This window comes from Leptonotus elevatus, chromosome 14, assembly GCF_054856555.1.
Source record: "Leptonotus elevatus isolate MCC_2025b chromosome 14, RoL_Lele_1.0, whole genome shotgun sequence".
NCBI lineage: Eukaryota > Metazoa > Chordata > Actinopteri > Syngnathiformes > Syngnathidae > Leptonotus > Leptonotus elevatus.
Window position 1 is genome coordinate 4,947,339 of NC_141252.1, and position 10,715 is coordinate 4,958,053.

General features: G+C 45.5%; 1 protein-coding gene across 4 annotated transcripts; it reads left to right on the forward strand.

Moving 5' to 3' along the window:
- Positions 1-106: 106 nt before the first annotated feature.
- On the forward strand, positions 107-10,522 carry traf3 (TNF receptor-associated factor 3). Of its 4 annotated transcripts, none has more exons than XM_086095340.1 (15): positions 107-351; positions 1,914-2,070; positions 2,216-2,381; positions 2,823-2,874; positions 2,948-3,052; positions 3,135-3,299; positions 3,371-3,451; positions 4,826-4,900; positions 4,990-5,082; positions 5,167-5,307; positions 6,487-6,658; positions 6,744-6,829; positions 6,960-7,217; positions 8,681-8,872; positions 9,755-10,522. In XM_086095340.1, the coding sequence occupies exons 2-15, from the start codon at positions 1,917-1,919 to the stop codon at positions 9,788-9,790; spliced, it is 1,776 nt and encodes a 591-aa protein (XP_085951466.1). In that variant the 5' UTR covers positions 107-351; positions 1,914-1,916; the 3' UTR covers positions 9,791-10,522. The 4 variants fall into 4 exon arrangements, with proteins under 4 accessions (XP_085951466.1, XP_085951468.1, XP_085951469.1 ...); XM_086095342.1 differs by having other exon boundaries at positions 3,165-3,299; XM_086095341.1 differs by lacking the exon at positions 107-351 and adding an exon at positions 406-767.
- Positions 10,523-10,715: the final 193 nt, after the last annotated feature.

Below are 10,715 nucleotides of genomic sequence, written 5' to 3' on the forward strand. Positions count from 1 at the left end.
ACATATTTTTAATTATACAAATGAAAAGACAGCGGAGACAAACGCGGCTGAGCGCAAACAATCGAAGTTGGACGGCGCCCTCTAGAGGCGGCAGTGGCGGGGGATTTCCTGGGCGGAAGCGGCGGAGGCGGAGGGGGTTTCCACTGGTGACCCGAGTCCAGTACCTCGCCGCAGTGGCCCCGACGCCGCGACCGGAGCTCCGTAACGTTCCCGCGTATCCCCGGCCTAGCAGAGGAGAAGAGCGGCGAGGAGAGCAGAGGAAGCCTCGGAGGAGGACCATGAGGAGGCGAGTGGCAGGTCGGCGGTTCGAGTCCCGCAGAGAGGCGCCGAGGAGCGGCTGAGCTGATTCATGTGAGTCGGCGCACAAGCGGCTCGAACCTTCGTTAGCGCGTTTGGTTATTTATTGACATTTGTTGTTGTTTGAACGTGACCTAGCTGCTAAGCACGTCGCGAACTGTTAGCTGTGCGCGCGAGTGTTTTTTCACGTTCAATGAGCTTGAATTGGGAGAAGAGAAGCTACCCATGCTAACAGCGTTAGCATGAACAGCGGCCAGTAAACAGAAGCCCGCTCAGACGTGATCAATCGAACTCAGAGCGCTTCACTTCCAAATCCCCAATTTTGATCCATCTACTCCTTTTTTCCACACTAGTAACGTATTTGTCGGCTGATTAATTAATAAAAATATCTTTATAATGGATAAAAAGGGCTTCTTATTTGGCAGTGTTTATCAACCACGGAACACGGATACATATGATAATTGATTGAAGTAAGTATTGTTAGTCATTTCATAAGCACGTCAATAAAATGGTAAATGTAACACAGGCTGTGTCAACTTAAGTGTCACATCAAAGCTCATGTGACAAAGTGAACAACAAAAGAAAACTGCTATTGCCGGTCGTTGAGGGTTTGGTTCCTGATATTTAAAGTTAAATGCCTGTTTAAAGCGGACTATTCTAAGGAGCTCATTTTTTTTGTGGTAAATGTTACAAGAGGTATATAAAACTAAGGCAGGTTTAGTATTCATTTGATATTCATGTTAGAGATGTCTCAATACCGATTTTTTTGGGCTTACGATCTGTTTTGAACCCGATATCGAGGCCTTTTTAAGGAATCATACACAAATTGAGAAGGATTGTTGTATAGCTCCGGTACGCGGTCTCTGTAATGTCGTGAAGGAATTTGGAACATCCAAAAAGTCCATTCGATGACAGACAGCGGTTGATCGTCTAAACTAAATTAATTTGACAATTCTCTGTTCATTTTTTTGCTGTTGACTTTTCTCTTCTTTAAAAGCTTCTCAAAATGGTCCGGATGATTCTTTTGTAAGTGACAAATCCGATTGGGAATATTAAAGGTCCTCCACGAGAAACTGCTTGTTCACAGCAATTGCATGCTCGCCGTTGTTTGACTATTGTTGTGAAATTTTGATTTACAACAGCCATAAAGCGTGTCAACGCCGCGAAAACACGTGAAACTGGATCGATCCAATCACGTGACTGAATCCGATTCTCTCCGATAGTCATAAAAGAGCCCGATCAGGAGCCAATATCGAATATCAGATCGGGTGCACATGTCAAAATCACGTCATCACAGGAAAGATGCGTATTACATTGAAACAGAGCCATTAAAAGAGTTAGGTTTCCTGTGATTGGTCAATTGCTGGCCACATGACATACGGACGCCATGTTGTTACCCTGCTGAAATCAAGTTGGCCAAACTGTATCAACGGCTCTGGATTGAATCCAGTCAGAGCTCCCTCTAGTGGACAAATGCCACAAGAACATAATTTTGAGTGACTGTTTTGTGAGAAAGTAGATCGGTATTTAAGCGGCAAAACGTGGTTAACGTGGCAGTTAACGTTACTTTGAAAAGCGCTGATAATGAACATTTATGAATGACTTGCATGTGTCAGGTCATGTCAGCCGGACGCAGCGTTGACGGGAGAGAGGTGCAGGTTCCCCTCCAGCAGGTGGCGCCCTCCCTCATCCACCCCCTGTCTGCGGCCCCTCCCATCACCCCGCCTCCCAACCGGCCGGCCAATCCCTGGCCTCCCAGCGACTCTTCGCAAGGTGATTATAGGCGACCTGCGTTTATGACATCATCGCGTACGTGCGGTTCCTTTCGGATGATATCCAAATCGTTGTGATATCGCGTACGTGTGACGTCGATGCGCGTGGATGACGTGCCGGCGTCTGACGCGTGCGTTACGTTCAGGCGTGGCGACGGGCTTCCTGCCGTCGGATGGCGGCTTCACCGATCACTTTGTGGATGTCCCCGAGGACAAGTATCTGTGCGAGTCCTGCCGGCTGGTCCTGTGTCATCCCAGGCAGACGGAGTGCGGCCATCGCTTCTGTCAGACCTGCATTGCGCGCATACTCAGGTGAGGCACGCACGCACGCACGCACGCACGCACGCGCAGGTCATTTTGAGATTTAGTCCAGTTTCAATCAGGCTTGTTAGTTTTCATCATAGTTAGTCCACCTCATCCCCTTTTTATTGAGTCCATTTTAGCCCAAGAAAACATAACTTTATTCGTCTGTATATTTTTTGTCATGTTGAATATTTTGGATGTCAAACTATTTCACATCCAATTTTCTATTTTCACATCTATTTGATGAAAAACAATTTGACATAATCCACAAATGTATGCATTATTATCCAATGTACTGCTCAATTTTGACGTGGAATTCCTCCGTTACACGCTTTCTAAATAAGGGAGGGTCATTAATTGCGCGTTCAAAAGCGAGCGGTGTTAAAGGATCGTTAAATGAGCGCACACACTGGAGTCGCTGGCATTAATGTGCGCGCGTGTGCATTGCAGCCGTCCCAACCCCGTGTGCCCGGCCGACATGGAGCCGTTGTTCAGCAACAAGGTGAGCGCGCTCGAATCGACGACCGATCAATACGGATCCGCGCTTCCGATCCGATGGACTTGTTTTGTTTCAGATCTTCCGCGACATTTGCTGCCATCGGGAAATCCTGGCGTTGAAGGTGTACTGCCGCGCCGAAGCCAAAGGTTGCCAGGAGCAGATGAGCCTGCAGCAGATGCCGGTAAGCCACGGCCAGAAAGCCCCCGCCCCCGCCCCCGCCCCCGTTGCCCCGGATGACCTGGTGCCGATGGTGTTGCCGGCAGGAGCACGTGAACGTGTGCCCCTTCTTCGAGGTGCCGTGCCCGCTGGGCAAGTGCAAGGAGAGGATGAGGAGGAAGGACATCCCCGAGCACCTCAGCTGGAAGTGCAAACACAGAGAGGCCGCCTGCGACTTCTGCCTCGGCAAGATGGCGCTCGCCGACCTGCAGGCAAGCGCTGGCCGGCCGCGTCGCCCGCGCGTGACGCTTTTTTCCTAACGCGTGGCTTGTTTGTGTGTTAGAAACACAAGGAGACGGTGTGCCCGGCCTTCCCGGTGTCGTGTCCCAACCTGTGCTCCTTCTCGTCGCTGCCGCGGAGCGAGGTGACAAAGCGTCCTCGCGTGACCTCGCGTGACCTCGCTCCATGTGCCTTTGTGTTAACGTCGCAGGTCACATGATGTGAATTCACCTACTGCATTCTTACTCCATCTAAAAAAATAAATAATTTTTTTTTACAACAACAACAACTGTACTGCAGCGTATTAGGGCCATGTATAATTATTATTTTTTTTTTAGAGGGCGGGGGCAATATTGCGAGAAAAAAACTCGTAAATTTGCCTCTTTATAAAGTCACAAATTTGCAAAAAAATTATTCATGCCAAATTTGCGAGTTTTTTCTTGAAAAATATTGCTCCCGTAAAAAAAATATATACAAAAAAATATATATATATTTATACGCGGTCCTAATACGCAGTCGTAAATTAGACTTTTCAGACAAAAAATTTAAAGAACTAGCGGCATAATTCAATTACAGCTGTCAAAATTAATTGATTAATCGATTATCAAATTAATCGACAACTATTGTAATCATCGTTTGGAGCCAGTTTTTAAATTGAAAATGGTCCAAATCCTCTCATTTCAGCAAATGAAATACCGATTATCTTCTGTGTTGAATCAAAATAAGACATTTGCAAACATCTGTTTTGACTTTGGAACCGGCAACATTGTGCAACATCAATCCCCTTTTTTTAACCACTACATGAATTTGAAGTATGAAATAAAAATCAGGAGGAAAATGCTTTAATGCGCACTTAAATGCAAAATTAAAATGAAACTAATTAGTTGATTAATCAATTGAATAATCAATAGATTAATGACTAAAAATATTTGATAGCGACAGCACTGAATTCAATAGGAATTGTGTTGCTTAAAAAAAAAAGAAAAAAAAGGAATTGTGTTGCTTCGTCTGCTGTGTGCGTCATGGCCACCAGGGGCAGTATAAGGCATACTAACCAATTTTGTCTGGAGTTAATTTGTTCACCTAATTATTTTTTTATGTCCAATTAATAGTTTTCAAAACGTATTTAGCCACTTGCTGTCGACTAAAAATGACATCACAGGTGCTCAAGGTACAACCAATCACGGCTCAGCTTGCAAATGTCACATGACCCAGCCCAGAAATCAGGTGAGCCGTGATTGGTCGTGAGCTGAGCTCAAAGTACGTGTGATGTATTTTTCACCGGCAAGTGGCAAAATGCGATTTTGAAACGTAATAATTGTGCATGGAACATAATGATGGGACTTTTTACTGCTGAAAATGACAATAAATGTAATGTATCTGTTTAAACGTCAATTGATGCTAGTTTTGTTCGCCGTTGATGGCGTTTTGCATTGCGCGTTAGCACGAGACATTCCGAAATGTGGCTTTGGTTTGTTTTGTTTACTGATGTGTGTCTGTGTGGGTTTTTTTTCTTCAGCTGGCCAATCACCAGCACGAGTGTCCTAAAGCTCAGGTCAGCTGCCCCTTCCAGCGCTACGGTTGCACCTACAAGGTAGCCCCGCCTCCGCCGCCATCTTGTTTTGTCGCGCCTTCCCGGCTGCCGTCAATCAAAAGCGTGTGTGTGTGCGTGCACATACGCAGGCGCTGAGTCAGGAGGTTCGACAACATGAAGCCGCGTCTGCCGCCGAGCACCTGAGGATGATGATGCTCAAGAACGTCTCCTTGGAAAGCAAGGTGGCATCTTTGTCATCTTCGTCATCGTCGTTGCTGCGGAGGAACCGATGCGATGTGTGTCTGAATCTGTTCGTGTGTGTGTAGGTAGAGGAAGTCAAGGGCGAGTTGCTGGACAAGTGCAAAGCCGTCCCTGTGGTGACTTCCCGTCTTTGCGAGGCCGAGAAGCACAACAGCGAGCTGAGGGACAAGCACAGGCACGTGGAGCAGAAGGTGGCGTCCATGCAGGTTGGCGCGCACGCACACACACGCGTTTGTCCTTGTATCATCGCGGGGACATCTCTTTGACATGACGCCTTTCCTAGCCCCGCCCCCTAACCCGATCCATCCAAAATGATTGCCTACCCCCATTCCTTACCTTAACCTCAAGCATAATCCAATTGAAAAATAATTTTGGGAACGTTCTGAAATGAGAATGCTTTCATTTGGCCGAGAAATGTAGAAGTAGTTGTAGGACAAAAAAGTGGCGGAATATAAAGATAGATATTTAAATAAAGGTAAAATAACATTGAAACCTCGTACCTGCAAAATAGTCACTTTTTTTAGGAGACCCCAAAAACGGCATGTTTGGACAGAAATAATGGTACCCCGAGAAAAAAAGGGTGACGAGTCGTCACGGTGCTGTTTGGTGCCACACGAAACACGGAGCAGACGACAAACGCCCGAAAACATCGAATCGATCGAATCGATCTCGAAGCATGTCTGTGGTAACCGCAACATTACCTCTCAAAAACGTATTAAAACGTTCTATTTGAAATATTGCCATGGTCCCAAAATATATCTAAAGCATAGAGAAGCTTTGATGCATCCACTTTAAAAAACGGCCAGCAGGTGGCAGCAGAGTATAAGAGATCATCCAGGGCCATGTTGCAAAAAAGCTCTTTTCCCCACTGTTTTCATCAGGAATGCAAATCATGATGACACTTAGCTCTATTCTAATGCGAATTGATGCAAAACGGAAAGAAATAGACTATTTATTTTTCCTGATGAAAGAAGAAACTCTAATCACAGCATTCTGTGTGTGGGCTCTGCAAAATCTGTGAAAATCCAGTAAAACAGCCGGGAGCGAAGTGGGTTGCGAGTGAATGAGTTAATCGATCAATTGACAACGCACCAAAGTAATCAACGATCAAATGAATCGACAATTATTTGAATAATCGGGTAAAACATTTTTTAAATGGTCTAAATCTCTGATTTATAAATACGATTTTTATTTTAGAAAACAATGATTAACATACGATGACAAAGTATGAAATAAAAAGCAATCATTCCGTAGTCAGGGGAAAACGCTTTTGTGAGACACTGGAATGCAAAATTAAAATGAATCCGATGAGTTGATTGAATAATGGCTTGTAAAAATATTCGATGGTGACGGCACGAGACTCCACCCCCTTTGTCTTTTTGCAGAAGGTCATGAGCGCACACTCGGAGAAGCTTCTGGAGGTGGAGCTGGAGCTGCGTTCTCTGGCGTCGCTGCGGGACGAGCTGGACAAAGTCCGTGCGTCGCTGGACGCCGTCCGCGCCAGGCTGGGCGCGCTGGAGCAGGGAGGACGCGCCGCAACGGGCGCCGTCACCCTCGGTCCGCCTCCGCCACTAAGACTTGGAAACCGTGCATGCAGAAAATGACCTGACCGTGTCTAATGCGTGTTTGCGTTTGCGCGCAGCCTCGCTGGAGACGCAGCAGAACCGGCAGGGCGACATGCTGAGCGTCCACGACATCCGTCTGGCCGACATGGACCTGCGCTTTCAGGTAGGACATTTTCAGCCCACGTCCATCAAATTTGCTTTCCAGTCCTACGAAATGTTCTGGTTTGTCTGCGTGACGTCAACTGGGCCGCGAATGACCGGCCACCGATTGGACCCTGCGCGGCCACTTTCAGGTTCTGGAGACGGCCAGCTACAACGGGACGCTGATCTGGAAGATCCGCGACTACAAGCGCCGGAAACAGGAAGCGGTGGCGGCCAAGACGCTGTCGCTCTACTCGCAGCCCTTCTACACGGGATACTTCGGCTACAAGATGTGCGCCCGCGTCTACCTGAACGGCGACGGCATGGGCAAGGGCACGCACCTGTCGCTCTTCTTCGTCGTCATGCGCGGCGAGTACGACGCGCTCCTGCCGTGGCCGTTCAAACAGAAGGTACGGCCGACCGATGCGTGTGCGTGTGCGAGGGCTGTCGCGAGCGAATCTTTTGACAATTGTTGATGAACTCGTTTCCTCCCCAAAATGTATAAATACGTTCTATTTTAAACATGGCCATGCTCCCAAAGACGCATTTATACGTTTTTGTTTTGTTTACTTGTTTATCCTGGAGCATACAAAAGGCTTTGATGCAGCCTCTCAACTGAAGAGAGAGCTTAAAGCAGCGGTGTCAAACATACAGCCCGCGGGCCGGATTAGACCTGCAGAGGGGTTTAATGTCGGACCAATTAATCAGCCGGCCAAAATCAAAACATATTAATTCGTAATTTTACAAGCCGTCCTCAGATGAGTAACGCAAATTGTACACAGAATTGTCCTTATTTTGTTGAACAAAAATTATTATTTTTTTTTTTTAAATCATCGACCGACATAAACGTGTTAAATACGACTCCAATTCAATTACTGGTCACTCAAAATGCATATGACAAGGATTAACGTAACGATTAGCGCAGCACAATGCATTCTGGGAATGATATATATGCAAAACAGGTTGACTTAACACGTCTGGAACTCATACAGGCAAAATGTTGTCGCGTTCCATTTTTTGGAACAATTTGATTACAGTTGAGCTCCGTAATTTAGGGCTGGCCCATGAATAGAGAAAATCTGTGTCGAATTAACAGCAATTATTTCAAAATAAGACACCATTATTTTACCGAGCCGACCCACTTGCTAATATGTTTTCGTCCACGTGTCCCCGGAGCCAATATGAGTTTGACACCCTTGGTTTAAAGCAGTGGGCGTTATTACAAAAATGCAGCCTCTGACCTGAAGAGGTCACTTAAAGAAATGGTAGTCATTACAAAAACGGCCAGCAGGCGGCAGCAGAGTTAGGACATCAGCCAGGGCCATGTTGAAAAATTTACTCTAAATAGATTTGTGAATAACGATGAAACTTAGCTATAGTCTAATGCTAATTGCTGCAAAAACGGAAACCGGTAGAAATAGAAGAGACGCTCATTATTCTTTTGGTAGCTTCCATGTTTTGATAGCAATAGAGCACAATATTCTGTGGGCCGTGCAAAATCAGTCCAAATCCAGTAAACCAGCCGGGAGTGAAGGGGGTTGCTTCAGTCAAAATGGCTGAGAGTGAATGAGTTAAAAAGATGTACTGTACTGTAAAAAAAAAAAACAAGCGTGATATTGATTTGTGTTAAAAATATTGTGATATATTTGTATTCACGTAACAATTATCGACTTACTTATCGGTTATCGACATCGGCACTTTCTAAATAATTGGTTTATCGTATCGGTTGCTGCTTAGCTTAGTGCTAACAAACAATGCAAAACGCCATGCTAACCGTTAGCATCGATAGCCAGGGATTTTAAAGCATGGGGCATTTGAACCCGATTGCATCCAACTCCAGATTATCGAATCGTGCGTGTTGCGTGTGTGTCAGGTGACCCTGATGCTGATGGACCAGGGTCCGGCGCGCAAGCACCTGGTTGACGCCTTCAAGCCGGACCCCAACAGCAGCAGCTTCCGTCGCCCTGCCGCCGAGATGAACATTGCCTCCGGGTGTCCGCTCTTCGTCTCCCAGAGCGTCCTGGAGTCGGCCAGCTACACCAAGGACGACACCATCTTCATTAAGGTGCAGATCGCCGCGCTCTGGCATCGCTCGGCCATTAATCACACATTTTATTTCTCTTCTAAATGTTTTCGTACGCTTGTAAAAAGTTGGAAAAAATGTTAAACTAATAGAAATATGGCTGCATCTTTTAGTCATTGATATAGTTCATAATAATTCATAAAATTTAGTTAAAATGAAAAATAAAAATAACGTTCTGTTTTTAATCTTGGCATGGTCCCAAAAACGCATTTATACGTTTTTTTAAAATGTTTTTATTTATTTATGCTAGAGCATACAGAAAAGGCTTTGATACAGCCTCTGACCTGAAGAGGTCGCTTAAAGCAATCGTAGTTATTACAAAAAACGGCCAGCAGGTGGCAGAGTATAAGAGATCAACCAGGGCCATGTTGAAAAAAAAAACAAGTTTACTCACTCAAAATGGCTGAGAGTGAATGAGTTAAAAAGATGTACTGTACTGTAAAAAAAACCCCAGTGTGAGATTGATTTGTGTTGGTCATTTTTCTGCCACTAGATGGCATAACTGCATTTGTAAGACATTGGTGAGAGCTCAGTACATTTTGTTTTCATACTAAGAGTTATCTAATCTTAAACATGAAGTAACTTGTGAAATTCTGCACATTTTTACAATTGTAAAATACAACTTGAGCCCAGTCTTCACAAATATATGCATTACTGCAACATTTTCCAAGCAAGGGGCGGCCATTAATCATGTGGCGATCAAGGAACTTTAAATGAACTCACTAATTTTGACACCCCTGGTTAAGATCCCCCCCCCTTTTTTTTCAAATCACCAAAGACTGCCAATTGAAAAGGGGTGTGTAGACTTTTGCTATCAACTGTACCCACATACAGTACAGTGCTGATGTTATTGTGTGTTATTAGGTTACCGTGGATACTTCAGACCTTCCTGATCCGTGACCGTGTGCCGTGCGACTCGGCCACGCCCACCTGGCGGCGACGGTGGAGCGGAGCAGCCCCGGTCCAGGCGACCAATGGCAGGAGGGGGGCGTGTCTTCTTCTTCTGATTGGCTGCGTGTTTGCTGCGTGCGGTCGTGTGTGGGCGCGCGCGCCATGCCGCGTAACCACGGCGATGAGCCTGGTGGTTGCCGCTGGTTATTGATGCTGTGCATCGAGCTTGACTTCCTGTTTGGCAAGGCATGCTGGGAAATCCATGGCAGAAGCCGAGGAGCTGGGAAAAGTGGCGTTGTGGCGGAAACGTTCTTCAACGCGGATGTCGGATGCGTGGATGTGGACGTGAGCGTAGAAGTCGGACGTGTGGACGTTCCGCCGTGGCCTCGCTGACTTCTTTGATAGGAATTTTCACTCCACAAGTCCAAATATAAGGAAAGACTTGCACGTGCTTTTTGTTGTTGTTGTGGTCGACGGGAATAAAGGAAATTTGCTCACAAGCATTCCTTTATTTCCCTGGGTTTCCACAATGTGTTTTCATGGAGTGCAATTCCAGCGTTGATAAACAATAACGTTCTTTTTACATTGTTCAGTCTACCTCATTTCAGTCGACTGCAGTATTTGAAAGAAGCAGTTCAGGAAAGGTCAAATGGAAACCTGGAATTTAAATTGTGGAATTGTCAATATGGAATTAAAGTTGTATGGAAAAATGTCATTAAAGTCAGAAATGTGGAATTCAAATAGTGGGAGCATGGATTTACAGTTACATGGAAACATGGTATTAAAGATGGAATTTCTGTTATTCAGATGGAATTAAAGTAAAACAAAATCATGGACTTGAAATCTATAAAAACTGAATTCAATTGAGGGAATTCAAAATGATGGAAACATCACATGGAATTAAATAGTCATTATGTGGCGTTAGAATTATATG

Bases quoted from the DNA above. Each gene is read 5' to 3' on its own strand.
- traf3 (XM_086095340.1), top strand. From the start codon at position 1,917: ATGTCAGCCGGACGCAGCGTTGACGGGAGAGAGGTGCAGGTTCCCCTC. The intron at 6,659-6,743 runs GTCCGCCTCCGC...GTTTGCGCGCAG, and splicing joins AACGGGCGCCGTCACCCTCG to CCTCGCTGGAGACGCAGCAG. The intron at 8,873-9,754 runs GTGCAGATCGCC...GTGTGTTATTAG, and splicing joins ACGACACCATCTTCATTAAG to GTTACCGTGGATACTTCAGA.